The sequence below is a fragment of the Neopsephotus bourkii genome, unplaced genomic scaffold, assembly GCF_033783945.1.
Source record: "Neopsephotus bourkii isolate Nb327-2 ecotype Australia unplaced genomic scaffold, CSIRO-AGI_Nbou_v1 NB_1820, whole genome shotgun sequence".
In the NCBI taxonomy this organism is placed as follows: Eukaryota; Metazoa; Chordata; class Aves; order Psittaciformes; family Psittacidae; genus Neopsephotus; species Neopsephotus bourkii.
In genome coordinates, this window is record NW_026902293.1 from 1984539 (window position 1) to 2007038 (window position 22500).

At 40.1% G+C, this 22500-nt stretch overlaps 1 protein-coding gene across 9 annotated transcripts in view; it reads left to right on the forward strand.

The window, feature by feature from the left end:
- Window positions 1-890: 890 nt before the first annotated feature.
- Window positions 891-22500, forward strand: part of LYN (LYN proto-oncogene, Src family tyrosine kinase) — a 44299-nt gene continuing 22689 nt past the window's right edge. Inside the window, exons 1-2 of one of the 9 annotated variants that reach the window (XM_061342910.1) lie at window positions 891-1242; window positions 22088-22224. In XM_061342910.1, coding sequence (XP_061198894.1) covers window positions 22093-22224 — 132 coding nt within the window. In that variant the 5' untranslated portion in view covers window positions 891-1242; window positions 22088-22092. Of the gene's footprint in view, window positions 1243-1354; window positions 1473-7763; window positions 7917-9872; window positions 10072-22087; window positions 22225-22500 lie in introns of those variants that run through there. The other 8 variants (XM_061342906.1, XM_061342902.1, XM_061342908.1 and 5 more) reach the window with 8 other exon arrangements.

Genomic DNA, 22500 nt, shown 5'->3' on the forward strand with positions numbered 1-22500 from the left:
CCTTGAGACATGACTGCAGCATATACTAAAGTGAAATGATTGTGTCAGCTGCATACCACCGTGAGTGGCAGGCCTTTCCATCAGTGCCAAAGATCTTGTACCTAGAACAACTTTGACTGTTTGCCAAACTCATTCCATTCTTTTCAACATTTTATATGGAAATCCAGAATGCTTTTCTACTGAAATACTGTCTCTGAAAACCCTGTGACCCAAACTCATCCAGGTGGTCTGGCAGTCCACACGCAACACCTTCACTCCAGCTCTTGCAGAGCTTTTCAGATGCATCCTCTGGGTGTTATGTCCACACATTCACATTTCCTGTTTTGCTGTCCTGTGAGGCTAGTAAAGCATTACTTTAAAAAAAAAAAAAAAAAAAAAAGGCAAAAACCGACAACAACAACAAAAAAGAAAAGAAGGGAAAAAGAAAGATGAATAGAAAAAAGAGAACAGAAAAAAAAAAGAGAAAAGTAAAAAAGAGGAAAAGAAAAAAAAACGAACCCAGAATATAAAAAAGAGAGGGAAAAAAAAAAAAAAAAACGAAAAAAGAAAAGAATGAAAAGAGACAACCTTACTTGTTCTTCGTTTTCTTCCAACCCAGCCTCTCATAGACCTTAGAAGTTGCTATAGGCCAGTTTTGGAGAAGTTAATGACTGTTAGGCTGTTGGTGGAACAAGACAGCCTTTTCTGCCTTTCCTCCCACACAGTTTCATTTGGTCGTAACTTAACGGGGGCTGGTTATCCTGCAGAAGCTTGCTCTGGGGCACTCCCTCCTTGACCGCAGCAGCTCTGCGGGACCGGGGGCAGCCCGGCAGAGGCATGCTCCCCGCACACCGGCCACAGCTCCTGCCCCATTTCTCCCTGTTCAAGCCTCTTCTCGCTCCGCTGCTCAGGCTGTGGAGCTGCTCCCCGCCGCCGTCGTGCCGTGTGCCGGGAGCCGCCCGCTGCCCTCAGCCACCCTCTCCCGCTGTGCTCGCCCTTCACTCCCCTAGCAGCCCCGCATGCAAATCGAGCCCAGCACCAGGAAGTAAGCGGAGCGGCTGCGAGCCAACTGCCGCCGCTCGGGCGAGGTTCCTCCGCCGGCTGCCCCCCTCTGCGGCCGGCGGGGAGCAGCGCCGCGCCCCGCACGCACACCGAGCCCGCCCGGCCCCGCCGAGCCCCCGCCCGGGACACCCCTTTCTCTCCGAGCCCCGGCGGTAACCGTGGAGCTCATTCGCTGCCGGCTCAACTTTCGCACCCGGGCAAGTAAGTGCCTTCACCGGGTGGTAGCGCCGGGAGCGGGCGGCGGCGGGGGGGAGCAAGCCCCAGCGCTCCCGGCTTTCTCCCAGGGGCGTGCACTGGGAGGGAGCGGAGGGTGCCCGGCCGAGCAGCGCCCGTGCCCCCGCCCCGGCACGGTGGGTACAAGGTGCTTTCCGGGGCGGCTTACCCTCGCTTCTGCAGCCCAGAGGAGGTGCTGCTGCCGTCTGACCCTCCCGGTAGGAATGGATGGGGTTTTAAAGGCAATGTGCGATATTTGGGGAGCAAAAAAGAGAAATCGTTCGCAAAAGCATGATTTACCTCTTGTGCTTCTCCCGGCTTCTGCTGTGATCTTCACGGCTCGGGTGCCTTCTGACTGCTTGTTGCCGGAAAGCATGTAATACTAGCCGATCAAAGACTGCACTCGGTGCCTCAAGCCAAGGCAGTAGCCTTGACTTAGGAGGAACGATGTGGCCTCTGGGTATTCCTTCTTACACCGTTTTTTCCTAGGAGAGTAATTCCTGGAGTGTCTTACAAGTTCAAGATGCTTCCTCTTGACTGTGGGTTCGAAAGTGCCTTAGCTTAAAAGAAACAAGAGAAAATAGTCTTGCGATGTTTGATGCATGGTGTTGCTTGCTGACTGCTATTGTAACAGTACTGTATGCCTGAGGCATGGTCTTGAGGGGTTTTCTTCTTCCAGTTTTAATTTAGGATCTGAAAGTCAGGCTAGGTCTCTAGCTGATGTTGTACCTTCAGTAAAGCAGTTTTCTCTTGAAATTACATCTTTTATGTGTTTGTAGGGAATGGGTTTGCAAGAACTCATCTTGATGCTTCGCTCCCCTCTGTTGGCATTGAAGACCAAATTGATTAACACTTAAAACTTGTTTAGCCAGATAATATTACTGCTGATACACACAGGGAGCACAAAGGTTACTTAAAATACTTACTGTATTTTTTCAGCTGAAACCCCAACTTAATATCCCATCTCTTGCTTTTCATTCCCACCTTTGAAAAAAAAGAAGCAGTCTGACCAATCTTACCATAATTTAGCCCATTGTAATGCAAATTAGAAATTGCATTTTCTTATTTTGATCCTATAAAGTACCTGGGAGACTTTAGTGATTTCGGAATCTTAATGCTAGTTGCAAGTATCTGTAAAGTATGAGTGCCATGTAGATAAGTTGTAGTAGCACTAAAGAGTTATTAAAAAAACAACCATACAACCACACAAACAAAAAAAGAGAAAGATATTTGTTGGGAAATTACAAAGTTACGTTGGGAAAATGTAGCTCAGTTTTTCAGAAGGGATAGTCAAATAGTGCTTGCGTGAACAGTTTCCAACCCAATACTGAATGTAAGTGCTACTTACCTTTTCTGTGGTGGGACTTTGTATCCCTACACTAGCAATGAAAGTATGGATGAGACAAAAAAACCACTAATAGCTTTCTCTGAAAAAGCAGCAACAGGCTAGAAATCAGATACTGTTATAGGGTGTTATGAAATCTTGAGCAAGGTTAAAATTAATGAACTCTTGAGTTCAACAGATGTCTCATTCTATGGATCCCTTCTGAGATTCATAGCTTTTTGCTTTCTCCATTTCAACTTGGTGAGCTACAGACTAGGTAGAGTTCTTGATTTAATAGCATAAATACCTATTCTGTGTGCTATTGAGATGCATATTTTTTCTTAACCGTAATGGAGTAGATCAATGTAGAGCTTTGTTTGTAACTTGGAGTTATTCTGCCTTTTTCCTGGGTTTTTGAAGTGTTTTTGTTTGTTTGGTTGGTTGGTTGGTTGGTTGGTCCATTTTTTCTTTGTTTATTTTATTTGAGTAAATAAGTTGAGGGTTTTTGTTTCCTATATAAGTATATAAAATACGCAGTAAGGCTTAGGCCTTTTCTTGTGTGTTCCTTGGGCAGTGGAGTTGCACAATGACTTCTGCTGACAATGCAATGAATTATGAAACTTTTGCATACAAGCCCCATTGCCTTTATGATGTTTAATATTCCTGGTTTTAATGTTATCCATTCAAGAGAGTTTCCATAAATGTGATATTCTTTCTTGCATGTATTTATGAAAATGTAAGAATAAATGTTTAAGTAACTCTTTCATAATACTTTTTACCCCCATTTTATCTCTAATGGAAGTGAGCTATCTTCCTTTGGCCTTGGTGGCACTTGTAAGATAAATGGCATCACAGAACAGCAAGTGTTGCGGGAAGAAATTCCTAAACTGGCAAAGAAAAAGGCCTAAGGTCCTCCTGGCTTAGCTTAGTACCAGATCTTCAATGGGGTGGCTCACAAGCCTCTCTTGTGCTGCACATCAGAGAGCAGCATTTGGCCTCTGCAGCTATTCAGAGAAGTTTATGAACTGCAGTATTTAATCCAAGATGTGATTCCATTTCTGTCACAAAAATGAGATGTTTTCCTATCTGTACTTTGCATGATATTTGGAATCTTAATGGGCACCTTAGATGGTTTTGAATGGAAACATATTGACCATGAAGCAATTTTCATTTTTTTCAGAGGGCTAGGTGGTGAGGTCTTTCCTCCTTTCCATTATATGCATATGCTGAGTGACTTTATTTCTTGTGTCCAGGGAACTGTAGAGCCATGTTTGCTCTCAGGGTTCAGGGAGCCCTTTAGAAAACTGAATGAACACAGAAAACAAGCAGATGAGGATTAACTGATTAAATAAAGGCATGGGTTGGGCATTAGTTGTAGATGAGGATTCCCAGCACTCTGGTCTTAGTAGCATGGCTGTACACAGTTGGATTTCTACAGTACCAGTGATGCCTGAAGAATGTGAGCTGTCACATAGTAATGCAAGGAATGGGAGGAGAATCCGTTGGATGGGTACCCTGAGAGTTTGGGGAGCTTTATGTGCAGTAGGTGATATTTCCTTCTGAAGCTATGGAGCCGAGTGTGTAAATAATTGCACCAAACCACATGACTCTGTTAAGTAATATTTATTGTTATTTTACCCCTATAGGATTTCTGTTGAAGCTAAGAACAGCTTCATTCTGATGAAGAACAAGTGCCCTGCTGAGAAGTAGGATGTTTCTCCTGCTGATTGTATTCCTACTTCCTATTTCTCCCATTTATTTGTGTCCCCTCTTTCATGAGAGTGTAGAAGTGTTAGGGATGGTATAGAGAGAAAGGCTTCCAGGCTTGACGAGACATGCCACAGGAAACAATGTGGATAAAATTGTAGAGTTACATTCATACGGAGACAGTCTTTAGTGAAGCATAAAAGAAGGGGACCGCCATACTGTAAACAGGACTGGTACCTTCTCAAAGAAATCAGCTTCTACTAGTAAAAGGCAAATACAACGTAACTGTCCTTAGTGTGATTGTTCCTAGTTTAAACTTAATTGTCCTTTAGGGAAGGATGGAAAGGTCTGTGCTTTCATATTTATTTTTGCCTGATTCAAATACATTTCCTGTTGACATTGTCATTAACTACTGTAATTTCCGAGGCTGAATCACTCACGGTCATGTTCAGCATCTTTCCTGAAAATGTGGGTTCACAAAACAAAATGCAAAGGCAAAATTCACCTTGTGTTGGAAGCATTTCCTCCAGATATTTATAAGTTACTTGTATTTGTTATGTGCCCTAAGGAACTACCCATAGAGGCAAATAGATCAGTTATTTTTGTCAGCTGAACATCAAAAGAGAGATGTCATTTTGACAGTAGCGCTTTTCTGGGGAGAGAAGGAGGAAACCAGGAAACGATGAAGGGGGGAAATTGGTAGATCTCATTTCTCTGGGGGAAAAAGGATAGACTAGCACCATTCAGGCGAGTATTTGCCATCCCTTAGGTCAGCATTGTCTATCTTTTTCAAACTCCCGGCATCTTAAGTATCTACAATTGGTTCCTGTGTTTGCGCAGCATACTATCTTACTTCTTCAGTTCAAAGGACTCAAATGATAAACAGTCTGAACAATGCGTCCTTCTTCCTCTATGGTCTCTGCTGCATGTAGCACGAGGCTACTTCTTCCTGTCTAAATTGTGGTTGATACGTCGTAGAATTTGCTACGTCAATTTTCAAATGCTTGCTTTTTACTGTGCACGTTCTTGTGACCAAGCTATTTCTTGAAAGTGCCTGTGATAGCAAGTTGTGTGATCTTAAACTGGAAAATGTGATAGCTTACCACAGGGGTTGAAGTATGGGATGCAGCTGTACTTCTGGAATGGTGTTTTCTGCAGCTTTCTCTATTTTAGAGGGCTGCTGGAATTCTGAACATGATAAAGTTTGTAGGGAATGGACTCCCTCTGGGATATGTTCTTAACTATTCCTTTGTTGGCTTAGCAGAAAGCCATTTCAGGAAGTTTGTCAAAAATGTAGTCTGTTAAGTGGGTTTTCTGATGTGACATCTGTAATATCTTGCTTTGCCTTTCATGTTTCCTTCATTACTTTGTACAGATACACGTATACGGACCTTTTTGATCTTTTTTTTTTAATGAAACTTGATTCAAGCTTGTTCTTGGGCATAAACTGAAACAGTATGGTGTTACAGGAATTATCGCGGAAATATATTTGGCTGCTAAGCAGGTCTGTTCTTTCCATTTATGACTGTACTAGGGACTTGGAGCAAAATTAGTACTAAAAGGTAAAGAGTATGCTTAAGTGAATTCCTACCTAATGGAAATGTATTTATAAATCAGCAGGTTTGAACTAGACTAAGTTTTACTCTATTCAGATAAAGAAAATATTTCCTGGTAGTATCATCTGAGTAAGAAAAGATCTGGATAATAGTGCATCTAGTGTATCTATTGAAATTGCCTGCTTGAGTATCCCTTACCAGCAACATGAGGTTTACAGACATTGGATCCAGTGGACAGAAAATGTTTTTCTCTAGGGCAGTCTTATCTTTACCATGTATCTTGATGGGATCTCTAAAACCCTTCAGTAAGTGCTTTGGGGTGGCTGTGATTCAAGTATGAATGGATGAGAGCTGGAACACAGGGTTAAGTGATCGCCAGAGCTGGTGTCAGTGCCACTGAGGAAATGAAAGTTTTCAGTAAAGACACAGGAAGGGGATGGGCAGGAGAAAGAGGAAATCCTATGTTGGATATCCTGGGTTCAGTTTGTTCAAAATATATTGCAAAGTTCTTTTGAATGTGCCATTATGGTGTAGCAGAACATGTAAATGGTTTTCAAAGTACACTTTTGTAACTACAGACCTACCATTGCAAAAGATCTGCTAAACTACGCAAAGGCTAGAGGAAAGCATTGCAGCAAGTGAGGGGTGTGGGAAAAGTTGCCTTTTAAGCAACTCTCCAGCTATGTTGCTGGTGTGGCACTTTGTCTTCCTTTTTCTGTATTGTGAAGTCTTTGCTCTGTCACTGATTTCCAGCTGTGTCTGCACTGGCTGTAAGAGAGATGGCAGCAGCTGTGCTGGCACCAGTGAAGAAGCACCGGGTCATGTTGAGGTGAATGCCAGCCCATTTCTCTTGGTATGTAGATGGTTTCTGCTAGGCAGGCCATGCACAGCAGTACTACTGGTAGGCCTGATCAGGAGAGCTTGTCTCTTCTGAAAATCTCCCACTAAATTTCCTCAGTAACAGTTCCCAGCCTCTGCCCACGATGCTTACCAGTGTGTCTGAGTCTTAGAGCCATACTGCTTCAAATGTCTTTATTAGTAATAATGTGCTGGTTGGTTGTGGCTGTTTCTTCCCAGTTTTCAGGAAAAAGCCATGTTTCATTCTTTATCCTGCTGTAACAATACACCCTACAGCTGCTTCATCCTCCAACATATTCTGTTGTTTCTTTCTTTCCAGCTTTGTCATCAGGACTGTCAGTGGTATAAGATGTTTATTTCATCTCTGGACCTAGATGTCTGTGCAGCAATGGTACTTTTTCACTTCCAGAAAATAAGCCTCAGCACCTTTCATAACCTACAATTTGCAATCTACTTGTGCTACCTTATCAGTGAATATGTGCCTAGAAATATGCACTCCCAGCCTCTTGAGGAGGTGTGAAGTCCAATGGAGTACCGACCTGGCAATACTGACATGGTATTCACAGTGTTTTAAGAAGCCTATGGCTCCTTAAAGGGCAGCTTTGTACTTTTATAGATGGCCAGCAAGACTGTTCTACCCAGAGTATATATTATATGTAGGTATAATCTCTCTTCAGAGACAACCACTGTTGGTGGCTGATTTTAAATGGTGACCTCAACCTGACTTGAAGCAGGTTAGTTTCTATCCTGAAAATGGTCAGTGCGGATTGTCTGCTACCCCTTTGTCTGCCATTCTGCAATGTTGCATCAACCTTCTCTGGTCAAGTTTCATTTCTGTTGTATGTGGGAGATCTTCCTGTGCTTTGTAGTGGCACATGTAAAAGATTTTTGAACCAGCGTTGATTCTCCTTGTAAATACACCTGCTTCAGTGAAGCAGGACATGGATTTATCAGAATGTGTGCTGGCCTGTGAAGAAACCAAGGCTTGGTACTGTGAAGGTGCAGAGCTAAGTCAACAGCTCTTATTCCAGGATCTCAGTGCTGTGCTCCTCAGCACTGGCATGCCCCATATGCTCTGTCCCCACAGAAAGTGAAACTTAAGAAATTTAGCTTTCAGAAGGCAGTGCAAGTTTTGAAGAACCAACTTGAGCAGAGCCAGCACCAGCAGAAAAGAGATTTGGCTGGTGAAGTGAGCAAGTGAGAGAAAGGTGCTTCAGGTGAGATGTTTCTGCTTTCAATGGGGCATTTAAGCAGGGCTGAGGGCATTGGGTACAAGTGTCAGAAAATGCAAAATTCCACATTTGAATAGCTTATTTGAACAGTATTCTCTTCTGTAATGTATTTGAGCGTACAGTGCCAGTCTTTTCTTGCTGGGTTTAGATGGGTAAAAAGTCCTTTTGCTTGCTCTTGCAATAAAAGCAAAAATATCAATATGCTTGGCATGGTATGATGCAGAAAAGTAATTTCTCCTTTGAGCAGAGAATGCAGTTTCAGTGATGTGACTATGTATTTTGTTACATGTTTTGTATCTTGTCTTACTGATTGAGAAAATGTGCTTTCCTAGGGACCCTAATTGTCTCTACCCCATTACTTATCATCCTTTACATTCTTATTTGTTTTCTTTTTTTTCCTTTCATCTCTCTGCTTCTGCAACCTTCCCTCTTCATTCATTTCTCATCATCAACCCGATTTCTGACTTAGCAGGGATTCAGCCTCATCTCCTATACCTTTTCTCATATGGCTTTCATATGGTCTTGAGAACTGGATTGCATGGCCAACAATGAAGCAGCTTACGGATTTTTAAAACATCTTTGCACAATGCTGGATTTTGTGGAATTCAGTTGTAAGTTCATTGTGGACTCATTACAGTTCTGAAACAAACTTGGGTAACCTTTGTGAACACTGATTTATTCTTAGTTCTTGTCTGTAAAGTTAGCTGCATGCACCGTCAATGCCAAAGTCACATATAAACAGTGGGGCTTGAGTGCAGTTTAAGATACTTTGGTTAGGTACAGTGCAATCACATGGTCTGCCTATGAGCTAGAGGTTTGATATTTGAAGTTACAAAGGTTATAAACTTAATGAGCAGCCTGTATGACTGTAGTACTCGTGCTATGAAATTCTTGCCGTTTGCAGTATGAATGTTAAAATACTTTTTGTCACGAACCTCCAGTTTACTGTGAGTCTAAATCTGCCAAAATTATCAAGCATGGTGCCCTACTCTTTAAGGTCTGTGTCCTGTATCATATGTAGAAAGTCCTGATATGAGTCTCTTGAAGACTGTAGAGCTCCTGAAAGTTGTGTGCAGTCACTTACAAAATCAGAGCCTAGTTCAGTGGAACTGGCTATGGTTGTAACTGCTAGTCTTCATTTGCTGTCAACTGCAAGGCTTTTGACCATTAAGTAGGACTAGAAAAACAGCAAGTACTAAATACTGTGCAATCCAGTTATGATACATTGTGAATACAGTAATGTTGGTTGTTTTTAGAAACAGAAAAAAAGAGTTGCTAAGGCAAAGGCAAAATAGTAGTGGTCAAAGAATTAATCAGTTTCTGAAAATGAAATAAATTAACATATTGAGCAAAGGCAACAAGTCAGTCCTCTACTCAGAACTTCTGTTTACTGTAGAATGACTTCTCTCAAATATAAAAGAACTTCAATCAAGTTAGTATTCTTGCATAGCTGCTGTTCTGGTGATTTGGAGAACTCTGTCTTCACCCTTACCCTTAAAAAAGACCATCTGCAAAGACACGCTTAAAATGCAAAGTATCTAGTTCTCCCTTAGAGCATTTCAAGCAGGAACAATCAAGTAAACCATCACACCAGCTATTCATAACCCTCTCTCAAAAGAGAGTTTCCAGGTTCCCACTCTCAATCCTCTCTAAAAATAGAGTGTAAAATATTCTTAATTTTGGTTAACTGCAGAGAAACTTCTTATTCATATGTGAAACAAATGTGAAAAGCATACTTAGAAGCTTGGGTGTTAATTCTTACTCCATGTTCATTCAGTGACGAATTTCCTTTTACACTCTTCACTGTCACCACAGCTTGAGCATGTCATTGCACAAGGCTATAGTTAAAGGGTATTTCTGTTTTTACATGTCAGGCTTTCACACCTGAACCAGTAACAATTTGCAGTCCTTCAGGATATGTTAGGTTGCTTCAGACAGTACCTTTTGGTGCCCCCACGTGTACCCCAAATTGCAGCAGTTGCTTTGAACAATTTACTAAGCTGGGTGGGAAATCAACTGGCAGCTGAAAGCTGCCGAAGCTGCAGAAGCTGGAGTACAATCTTACACCCTTGAAGTTAAGGGAGGTTCTGCTACTTACATCAGTGAGAACAAGGTGGTTCCTCACAGGAATACTTACACGGCTAGTGCTTAGTGTTTTTCTAGTATCCCTTTAAAGATTAATTATCACAGGACTTCATTTCTTCTGGTGTAATTTACTGGCAATGGATTCAGCACTCTCTGATTTTGTTTTTTGAGAACTCTTGCAACTTCCTCTTGCAACTTAAGTAAGTTTGTCCAAGGTTTGCAAACTTCCAGGAGGAACTAGGCTCTGAGTTAAAGTGTTAGCCCACTCAGCATGATTGATGTAACCCCAAATTTTCATCTGAGCTTAGATTTATTCTCAAATCCATACTGCATACCCCAGGACAGTGGCCTGCATACAGGTAATGAAACATAAAATAGTCTGCTGAAGAAGTAACTTTTTCTGCAACTGAATTAAATGCTGGTGTTTGAAGGGGATGGAAAAAAGATCTTGTTTTCTTTTGTGAAACTCAGTGTTTTAGGCAGGTGCCCAAGGCATACCATGATGCTATTATAACAAGAATACTATGTATAAGTTGCAAGCTTGGTCATGAGTATGTGTCAGTGTTTAAATGTGAGGTGACTGAAGAGGAAGAAGCCCTCTGACCAATGGAACTGGATGGTAAATGCAGCATGAAAGGTTTATAATAATTATGTATTCCATGGGCATATGGTTAGCTGAATTTCAGGAAACAAAAGCTAATGTGTACTAATGATCTGTGCCCTCTTTTCCCCTTTTATTAAACACATGGAAAGCAGAAGATAAACCTAAAGGAGAAGCATTATACTTGCTATGAGGTCACCCTGAAAACCTTCATCAGGGCTTGTTGGCTGTGACTTTTCTGTCATGTATGTTTTCATAGGCATGTTACGATACTTTCATGGTTTTTTTGAATGGGTTTTAATTACAGACACATCTCAAAGCAAGAGATCACATCTGCAAAAGACTCTTTATTGCCAGCAGCATCTTTAACTAGTTGAAGATGTTAATAAATAACCATCTACCCTTAGCCATAGTAGCTATTACTGATTCTTCCTAACAGATGTCCTGTTAACATATTCATCTTGGCATGTGGAGGTTGAGCATTAGGCTGTGTTACTTGAATGAGATGAAGGTTTCAAGTATCAGCTGCTACCCTGCAAGTAGACATTCTTATTGCCTTTCTGGAGGAGGTGGAAAGAGTGATAAATTTCAGTTGACGACCTAGTTGGGGTATAGTCTGATGATGATATTAAAGAGACACATTAGTTTTCCCTGAACTCAGTGAGCATTAGTAACCCACTCATTTCATGCCATGTTGTCTTCCAAGGCTCAGTGATGCAGGGAGAAGCTAGCTCTCATTTCTCTTTCATGTATCACATGGTAAATGCAGTCATTGGGTACTGCACACTAGCTCATGCAGGGCCACTTTTTACTTGGTGTAATTTGTTTGAGTGGCTGTGCCTTTGGTTTCAAGTACATTTATGGGTAGGTTGAAATCAACACCTGTGTAATAACACCATGTGTATGAACTAGGCTGTTAGGACTGATATAGAGAAGTCCTTGTTGCATGCTTCTGATTTACAACTTGTTTTGAAAGGCAAAGTGTGTGTATGTGTGTGAAGGAGAAGGAGCGAGTGAGGAGCTAGGTAAGTACTGTTGGGAGTGAAGAAGGTTGGGTCCCACATCTATGCTCTCCAAAGAAACTGTGAGAAGCTTGTCCTGCCCTTCCATCACATCACTTGTTGTGAGGATGATGTCATATGGGCTACTGCTGGACCTCACTCCAGCACCTAGTCACTTTTATGGAAAGTTTCTGATTTTCCTATGCTACAGTGATTGCTCTAGTAATTAAAAAGGGAGGGGAGAAGGTTCCTTATACTACTGGTAGACATGGACATCTATAAAGCTCAGGGCAATACTAGACTACTGAAACTCAGAACACTGCCATTATTGGCCAAAGTCATCAATCTAAAGCTGAAAAAATCCTGTGTGAATCATAGATACACTCAACTTGGAATGTGGATATAGTCCTTGGGATTTGATAGCTGAAGTGAAACACTTCCTAATACTTAGGAAAAACATTGATCCTCTTCAATGTAGTGGTTTGGCCAAATTTCCTCTGGAAATGGGGATTTGGTTATATGGAGCTGCTGTTTGTCATTACTGAGATTTTTTTACCAGTAAAGAAAATTACATTTTTACTTACAGTTTGCATGACACTTTAAGTCTGTGAAGTATTCTGGGAATCTTCCCTTTAAGTTAATTAACATGTTGGTACAGTTTTCTCCCTTTTCCATTTCATATGATCCTTTTGAAGAATTTGAGAGAAGTATTTATTCTGTTATGTCAAATTAAGATGTTATTTGGCCTTTTCCTCTATCTTCAAAAGATATAATGCAGTGGAAAAAAGTTGAGGGAATGGAAGATGTGGTTGCCTGAGGGCTGGCAAAGTGAATTAATTCGTTGTTGATATTGATTCAAAATTCTGGAGGATGCAGTTGAGGCAAATGATTGTAATAAAATGAAGCGAGTGTTGCAAGGTCAGAAAACAGATGCTAGCTTAATGTAAGACATGGTTTAAAATTAGTGCCAAAAATACTGACTAGGTGAATCTGGAACCCTGTCATAATATATAAAGCCTATTATGCAGTGTTAACAAAATTACAATCTTGTGTGGGTTAACTTTCTTGTGTTTTGGTATTTTTCTTCAATTGAATAAACAAGGATTAGTAGTTTGTGTAAATTATATTCTGCTTCATTTCAGTGTAATGTTTTGTTTCAGGATTTTATTTTCATCCCTTTGCAAGCATTATAACATTATTGTACTACCACAATGACATTTGTCATTTTCACCATTTCTTTTTTATTTTTTTTTTTATTTTTCTTTTCACCACTGCCAAGATTCCTGCTTGAAACCAAGCTTTTGCAGCTGTGGTAGATTTACAGAAAAATAAAAGATGCTTCTTTCTTGGTCAAGGCCTCCCACCCCTCTTAGAGGTACCTTTCAAGTTACTAACTATGATGATATGTATTATACGTGTTATGTTATCATATATGAGTTCCAATAGTGTTTGTGGATCACTTCGCTGAGCACTGAATAAACTTATCCTCTCCCCACAGACTAAAAGGCAAAGCAGGCAAAGGTTTGGCTGTGGATTAGAATAATTTGAATATAGAAAACTGTTTACCTGAACTGATACTGTTAGTTTTACCAAAGCACTCCTATTTTAAAAGTTGCAGAAGGAAGTACATAAGCCTCAAACTTCACCTGATTTCTGTACAGCTCTGTTGGACCACTTCATACTTGGAAGTCTGAGATGTGGTAACTTCAGTCACTTATTTTCCATTTAGTATATCAATGTGTTAATTGATGTTGGTTATTGCACAGCTAAAATGCTGGGTCTAGTAAGCAGAAAAACAATGGGGGTGGCATAGGAAAAAAGATTTTTTCTTGTATGATGCAATTGTGCTGTTCAGAATGGGTTTGCCTTTCCCAGAAACACATCAATAAGGCATCAATATAGCAACTCCAGGTTTTTTTTTCTGAGCAGAAGCCTCCTTTTCTTATGCCAGGTCTTGGGAGGTTTTTGCTGTATGGTGTACTGCATGGTTCACTTCCACTATAGTCAGATGGCAGCATACTTTTTTCCCTGTTCTAACCTAAATTTTTATTTAAAAAGAAGTTTACATTGGGTTATGAATGTTTTAGAGTCCTACCTGTGATTACAATATGCAGGCCAATGGAAAATAGGGCAGTGGTCAGCTTGGTAATGTGCTCTAGAAAGGAATCTGCCAATCCAGATGGGTTTAGTTGGATGGAGATATTGGTGTGCTGGCATTGAGAATCTGGACTCTGAAGAAGAGGAGCAGAAACACTGGTGCAGGGCTTAAAACTGAATCTTGCAGAGGAAGTAGAAATGTGAAGGATTTATAACCATCGCAGGAATGCCAGTGTAGGAGAGCATGAAGGTGATAGGGTGATACTTTCTGTAACTGATAAAGGAAAACATAAAAAATAAGCTGAGATAGCATGGACAAAGTAGAATTTGTCTTGGTCACAATTGCTAAGGAAGGAGTTGTGAAAGAAGCTGAACAGGGTAGTGGTGACTGCTGTGCTTCCCCAAACTCTTGGCAAGAGCTCTGTTTGTTGCCTAATGTTACATAGCATTACATTGAGACTTTGTTCTGTAGTAGTTTCATTTGCAGTTAAAAAATAGGAGTCCCTTTGTGATGGTAGGAAGGATTAGAAACACAGGTGGCTGAGAATGTCATGCAGAAAGGATGGTCTGACTAAATAATGGGGAGAAATTTAATACTTGGGTGTAATGTCATGCCGCTGGAGATAAATCTTCTGTGCCAACAGTTTGCTGTTATGAAAATGAGACAAACTTTAATGTCTTAGCAGATTGCAATATGATTATAAAAAGCTAGTGTGATGGAAGTGTGAAAATGAGAAATGAATTTCTGGAATTTATTGGGCAACATATTTCTGTAGGTGGAAGGATATTATTTGCTGCAAGGCATTGCTCAAAGTCATCTTGGAACACCTGACCAACTCCATCCTCCTGTTCTTAAGAGGGATGAGTTCAAGCTGAAACAAATGTGAAAAGCTCTTAGGATAACCAGTAAAAATGGAAAGCCTGAAACGGCTTGGGCTTTAAAGGCTAGAAAAGAGGCTGAAAGAGGTGTGACTTCTAATTGCCTGTGAGGATGAAGGGCTAAATGCCATTATTGGCCCCTGAAAGTGCTTAAGACTCAGAATTACGAGACAGCTTCTAAGCTGAGTGAAGTTCTGAAACTCTTCAGCAACAGTATTTTGTTCTACCCCCTCAAGCACCCATTAAGCTCTCTAGGAAAGGAGCATGGGAAACTTCATCCTCGGCTTGTATGATGTGATCATGCTGCTTAGAACAGGTCTTCCTTTCTCAGAAAGCAGTTTTTAGTCCTGTGCTCTAATCAGGGGTGATAAACTAGATAGATCTGATATCTTGCTGTGATACAAGTGCAAGCTTGAACAATATGAGGTTTTGATTTAAATAAGTTTGAGACATCCCTGACAGTGTTCAAGGCCAGGCTGGGTGGGGCTTTGAGCAACCTGGTCTAGTGGAAGATGACCCTGCTAATGGAAGGGGGTTGGAACTGAATGATCTTTGAAGCCCTTTCCAATCCAAACCATCCTATGATTCCATGGTCTCACAGTAAAATGTTTGTTGCATACTTTTCCATTGCAGCAGTATTTGAGTTTTGATTGTTACACTGGGGATTCGCTTGTTTCTCTTCTTTGCCTGTTTCTGCAGATATGTATGCAAAAATATTACTTTTGCTTGATCTCGCCTTTTCACCAAAAAAGAATGAAGCAGTTAAAGAATTGCCCAAATTTTCTCCTCTTTTAAAAAACGCTGTCAACTGTACTACTGCTTCTCACATCACAGGAACAGCAGGAGTCTGCACTGGGCAAGTCTGTCACAGTTAAACACTGAGTAGATTTAGGCTATCCATGCTCCTTTTTGTATGCATTGCAGGTAGCACATGGTGATTTGTGACCCTCTGTGTGTATATAGATATGTGCACATGTAAATGTGTATCATAAAAGGGATAAATTCAATTTGGGGGAGCATAGAGATGCTGTTATTCAGACCTACAGAAATAACATAAATTTTAAAAGAGATTAAGATACATGAGGCTAGCAGTGACTGAGACATAGAAAACTGTTTCAGCAGAAAGGCAAGGGAGGAACTTAAGTTCCTGCTTAAGTTCCCCTGGTTGGTCTCCCAATGCAAAAACAAGATGTAGGAAGTGAAACAACCCGAAGATGAAAGCTGACCAAGGATTTCTGTGTTTGCAAGGGTCTAGTTTGATGAAAGATGCCAGGCAGTCAAGACTGACAGCAAAATTTAAATGTGTGTGTGTATATATATATGTATAAAATATTATATATAATGTATTACATGTATTATTAAATATATATACATACGTATTTCAGAACAAGGCTGAACAAACCCAAACCTGATCATTTTTGAGACGGGCAAGGAGTAGGAATCCACTTCTCCTCAGTTGCTCTCCAGTTCGATTCTTTCATATTACTCCCAACCACAGATAATTCATTTTTGTTATCCTTATTCTCACTCTGGGCTAGTAGCACATCTTCACTACTACAAATATGTATAAAGCAGTATTGATGAGGCTTTGCTGAGCTCTACTTCCTCAAATTAAACTCCTCCTCTGTGTCCCTTGGAGGTTGCTTTGCCATTCTGCCCCATGGTATGATGGATCAGAAGTGAACCCAGATTTCTCAAGCCTCTTAAAGATGGTTCTCCTCAAAGTCACAGTAACAAAGATATGAAACACTGCAACACTCAGGTACCACAGATGATGTGGAAACAGATCAACATGAAGTGGAAGTCAGAAGTAAAAGTTAAGATAAATTAGTGCCTTAAATTTAAGATTTTTCCTTTTTCTTTTTTTTTTTTCCATAGAATGAGAAAGTTGAGCAGTTGATTGAAGTGATGTAGAAAGTTGTTTGTTTTTTGGTACACTTCTGCTTTGACCTTGGGGATAATGTAGGGAAATCTCACATTCTCTTTTGTTCAGCAGATCTGATGAAGGCATCGCTGTTACTTCTGGTCAATGTTTGAAAAAGGTGTTAAAAAATAGAATTTACACCTCTACTGTCTAAGCTGCTTAATGTAGAAGCTTAAATAAAGACCAGTGTTTAAGATTCAGAATAATTTGGGCCTTTATTTTTAATTTTTTTTTCTTTATACTTCTTAATGCATTGTCTCTTTTATTCATACTGCTAAGGAGCATCATATATATATATATAATCATAGAATCATAGAATAGTTAGGGTTGGAAAGGACCTTAAGATCATCAAGTTCCAACACCCCTGCCATGGGCAGGGACACCTCGTTCTAAACCATATCACCCAAGGCTTCGTGAAGTTTTGTAGCTTAAATGAAGATTTTACTGCTTATAAACCCTGTATTTGAATACAAGTTTATTTCATTTATGTACCTGTTAAAATACATATATATGTATTTGTTAAAAGCCTAAGCCACCGACAGAATTTATGTTTATGTACAATTACTGACCTTTTGAACAGTAGATATTTATTTGATAAAATAGAGTTGTTTGTCTACTCAATGCTGTAGTTCTGATTTTTTTTTAAGTTACTTTATTGTTAGAAAAGCCACAGTATCATCTATTTTAGTTACTTTTTTAAGTTTGCATTTTGTGCAAAGATTAAAATGAAGCCACTCTAAGCTGTTGAAAAAATCTGTTTGGATTTGAGAATCATTGTTATGAAGACATGACTTTTATCGAGAAAAGCCTGGACATATCAGATGGACTTTTAGGAAATATTTTCTAGTGTGCACCATAAATATTGTATGTAACAGAATTGAAAAGAGGAGAACAGTTGTGACTATGAACAGTATGAAAAATGAGATTGGCTTTGTAGATGCTGCAAAAGCATAAGCACTGGGAGGAAATGAAACCTCAAGTGCTGCTGATGTTGGATGGACAGGTGATGGTCACACAAACCTCGACTGCTTGCAGTAGGGAGTATTGTGGCTTTAGACACATCACTCTGCTGGTAACGTGGCAAAAGGCAAATAAAGCAATAGCGGTCTGGGGATACACAGCAGCTTTTAACCCTTGAAAAATGTTGCAGTAGTTTCTGACCCCCACTCCCCCAGTGGAAGTTTGCTGTAGCAAAAGGCAATAGGGGATTCAGAGGGAAAAATCAAGACAGATGCCTATGTAGGATCAAAACTGGTGACTGGAACAACCTGCTGCAGAGGCTCAGTGTGATGGTTCTTATGGATACTCCTGTGGCTTTTCAAAGGGTGCCTGATCTTAGATTTTTGTCACCATGGTGCAGATGTTAACCCAAGTAGCTGTCTGTAGCTTTTAGCCATGGAATACAGTATGCTTTTTGTTAAAAGAGACGGTTTTGCTTTTAGGATATCCATTTATGAAAGTTAACAGTTATGTCATATAATTTCTTTTAATTAAATGTTTTTCTTTCATGTCTAGAGGTGTGGGCAGGACCATGAATTAAAAGTAGTCTCCTGTATTGCAAAACTGTTGGAATGGGAAACATCAGAGTAGGGACTGACAGCATTCCCTCTGATGTCTGGATTATTTTTATCTCTGATGAACAATAACATAGTTTCATTTGTAACTATGCTCTGTTCTCTGAATTTCTCTTTGCTTACCATCTTCTCTTTCTCTTTATATCTGCACAAAATGCTTCCTTGGTGCTCCTTGTGATACAGCAACAGAGAGCTATGCAAATAACCATTTTACACCAAGTTTTTTATTTATGCATGAATGAACTTCCCCCTTCAGATTTTCCTTACAACTACTGTATAAACTAAGAAAGATGTGCACAGCATACACATTTTGTACTTCATGGCTTCTTTATTCATATGGATAGGTTGCTAGGGTCAAATGTGTGCAAAGTTAACTTTGATAATGGTAGAGCATTTTGTGTTCTGAAATCCACTACAATCTGTTGATTGAAACTCTCCCATCAGAGCCTACTGTTTATACTGGCCCTATGAATTTTTACTTGAATGCCAGACTCAAAACCCTGGGAAAAACCAGGATCAAATTTCAGTAAAAATGTGTAATACTGTACTGGAAACGACTGTATCTGGCACTGCAGATGGACTGAGCAGTCTCTGAGAAGAAATCTTTTGAAACCGAGACATTTGCTTTGGGCATTGATCTGATCTTAGGGAGTTTTAAATGTGCAGTCCAGAACACAGTGCACGCAGCTTTACAGAGGGGTAGCATGTACAGAAATGTAAGGTCTTGTGGCCTTTGAAGAGCTCACAGGTCTTTCATTTCACACTACCAAAAGATCGTGGATCATTGATCCAGTTTATACTGCTTAAAAACTCTTCTTCAACTTTGTTATGCTTTGCCTCCATTGTCTCCCTATATAGAAATAACATAAGGTCAGAAAGCTAAATGTTAAGTTATATATAATGTACTTAACTATACTGATAGTTATTAATTGATGTATATTAAGTGCTAAACCTTTGTTTCATGTTATTACATATTTTCCATATATTTGCAAGATTTGACAGGCTTGTTTTATAAAGAATCTAAAAGTCTCAGGATGTGTCTACATTAGCATTTTATTTAGATTGGGATCCCTAATCTCCCTGAAGGAGTTGCCCCCAGTTGCTAGGCTGTAGTTTGTGTTGTGAAGCAGAGTTGGAGTGCAAGAACAGAACTGTTTTAGGAAGGTGCAATGTGGGGCTTACCTTCAGGTAAACTCTTGCTATGGTCTTGCTCTTACTTGGGGCTATACTGGAGTGAAGGGGACAATAACCCCTCTTCAAGCAGGTATGGGCTTTTGCTCCAGCTGTTGGGGCTATTTGCTAATGTAGACCTAGCTATTTCCCATAAGGACCACTGGCTTTCATCTCCGTGCAGAAAAAAAACCCATAAAACAGTGTTTCATGATGAGGCTCAGGATCTTCTCTTTCTTTGGTGCCATCACATGTGTTATCTCACATGCGGTATTCATGCGATTTCACACAATGTCAAGTAGACTTCTGTGGGAATTACAGAGCACCTGCACATAGGTATTACTGATCTGTTGTTGCTACTGTCATGAGCAAATGCTAACCTTGAGCTACCAGCAAGACCTCACAGCAGGCTTCAGTTACAGCTGTTCATGTGCTTTAAACTGTAGAAAAAAAAAAACTGAGTAAAAATGCTTTTCTCTGAGTTTACACTGACACTGGCAAGCTGCAGTCCCTAAAGATATCTTCAGCTTTTTTAACGCAATAGGAGAAGGGGGTTTTGGCTGAAAACTTAGATCAAATTACCTATGCCCTCTACTTTAGCTGTTTGTTCTGTAGAAGCAGAACTATTCAAGAGCAAAAAGGTTAGCACTTAGGTGGCTAAATACTCCATCTTGCAGATACAGCAGGTAATTAAACACTGGGCTTCCTGATGACTAGGGTGAGTGCAAACACCAGCCTGCCTGTGGGTGTACAGAAATTTCCTATGAAACATTAACTACAGAAGTGTCATCTATATATCCACAGTTACAAATCAATCAAATTATTAAAATAAAAAAGTCCTTTTCAGTGTTTCAGAACGGCAATGTACAGTTAGAGCTCTACATGTAACCCATGAAGAGCTGAGAGTTTGGAAAAGCCTCCCACTGGGTGTTTTCACAAACTAAAAGATGTTTGTGAAAGATGTTTGCTTCTAAGGGGAGATCCTGGCTGAAGGTGCCCCCCCAGTGCCTTCAAATGAGTGTGAAATGCTAGCACACAAGAAGAGGAAACTTTATTTTCTGCCTCTGTGGGATGATGGTGCCTGGTCAGTGCCTATTGATTTTCTGTATGTTTCCTTTTATTTTTATTTCAAGAGAAGGCAAGAAGGGGAGCGATCAGTTCTCATGCTGCTTTTAAACCAGTATCACAGTTCATTGCATAACTGCTGAAATCTTACGGACACACAAGATTTGTTGGCAATAGGTGACAGATAATTTGCAGGAACAGTAGGAGAGGAGGTACCCTTCTCTCACGTTTAGAAAACAACATCCAACCTGACAACAGGACAGTGCATCCATCATCATGTGGTGCTTCCTCAAGGGCAGGATGGGAGATTAAATGAAGGTGACGTGGGAAGTTGAGACCTGCCACGTGGGAGTGCTTGTGGCCTTGGTTTACTGTTATAGTCAGTTAGGATTCTGATTATTAACAGTATTGTTACAAAACTATAAGTCTTAATATGAACCCAGGGCAACCTGGCTAATTTTCCTGTCTGCAGAGGTAGGGTGCGTAAGGCACTGTCCCACTGAAACAGTTGTGTCTGCACATGGAAACCTCCACTACTTTAACTGTTTACAATGATAACCTTATCTGTCCTTGAGATGATGGTAAAAGTGAGATGTAGTATAGGGTGTTACAGTCTGTTTTAGCTTCTCCGGCTGCATTTTAGTCAGGGCTGGTTTACTTGAGCTGTATATGCACTGAGTTCTTATTTTAGGTTTTATATTGTTCTTCAAAGAACTGGATTTAAAGATTAATTAGGGCGGAGGGGAGTGAGAGTTTGTGCCTGCAAGGGAAAATGTGACTGAACCTAGCATTAGAGCACTGACCTGAAAGCAGGGAGGGAGAAGGGAAGGAGAGGTTTGAACAGCATTCATAGTGGACTTTTTCAAGAGTAAGTATAATTGCTTTCCTCAGATGAAGGAATATAATGTTATATATATGCTTGCTGAAGTACTATATAATTAGATTATGGGATTAGCCATAATCAGGTTTCAGCCATGTAGATGTTAACAGCTGTATCTCATCTGATTTAGCATGGATGCACAGCCAGAAAGAAGGATTATCCTTCTAAATTGTATTGAAGAAGAAATACTTGTGTGGGGATTTGCCATCACTGATACACACATCGGCTATTTTAGACTGCTGTAACCAGCCTGTTTGAACAAGGAGATTTGTCACTGGAGGTTACAGAAGCAGCATATCTGCCAAGGAGCTGCACAAGTCATCAGCCTCGTGTGAGACAGGGATTTGAACCAAATGGGTCTCCCTGATAGACCGGCATTAGCAAAGTGAAGTCGGGAGATACAGACGTTGCCGATGCCAGCTGAAGTTCCCATCATTTGGACTGCGATTTTTTTTTCTACATCTTGCAAAGCAACCTTTTCTCTAAAAGAAATAAGAAATACAGAAATAAGTTGTCACTACAGTAATTATATTTTTCCTACATCGACTCTGAAGCTCACAGAAGTATCAGAGAGACGTTTCAGCAGGGCCAGCAGATTGGGGTGGGAAAATGATAAATCTGAAATGGTTGAAATGGTAAATAACTATTTTGAAATATTCACTTCATCTGTGGATTGAGACAAGAAGTCATTTCTTTCCTTTCTTTCCTTTGCAGCAGAAAAGAGCTTTTTGTATATGTTCCTAAACTGCAGTTATTCTCCCCTTGAACTATTGTGTATGAAAAGGAAGCACGTTTTTGCTGCGTAGCCCAGATGATTGCACGGGAAACAGCTTGGTTTATGGTGTAATGTTTTTGTTTAATACCTTTTTTATTCCAACAGGAAATATGGGATGTATAAAATCAAAAAGGAAAGAGAATCAGGATGGAGATGGGCTAGATTTGAAGAATCAACCAGTACGTAAAACTGAACGAACTATTTATGTGAGGGATCCAACGTCCAATAAACAGCAAAGGCCAGTAAGTAGATAGTCTCAGGGGAGAATTCCAGTAGCAAGATCAAAGCATGAGTGGCATTACTTAAATTTCAATCCAAAGCACATGCATGAAAAAGTTCAACTGATCATTAGTCCACACTTGGGCTTTTAGTGTTATGCAATTCACCCTCAATGAATAAATACTTAAAGAAATAAAAGTAAAAACTTGTGATTTGTTACTTAATTACTTTGTCATAATTTTCTGCATGAAAACAGTAATCCTTGGCAACACTTAAGGTAGACATAGGTATGACTGTAG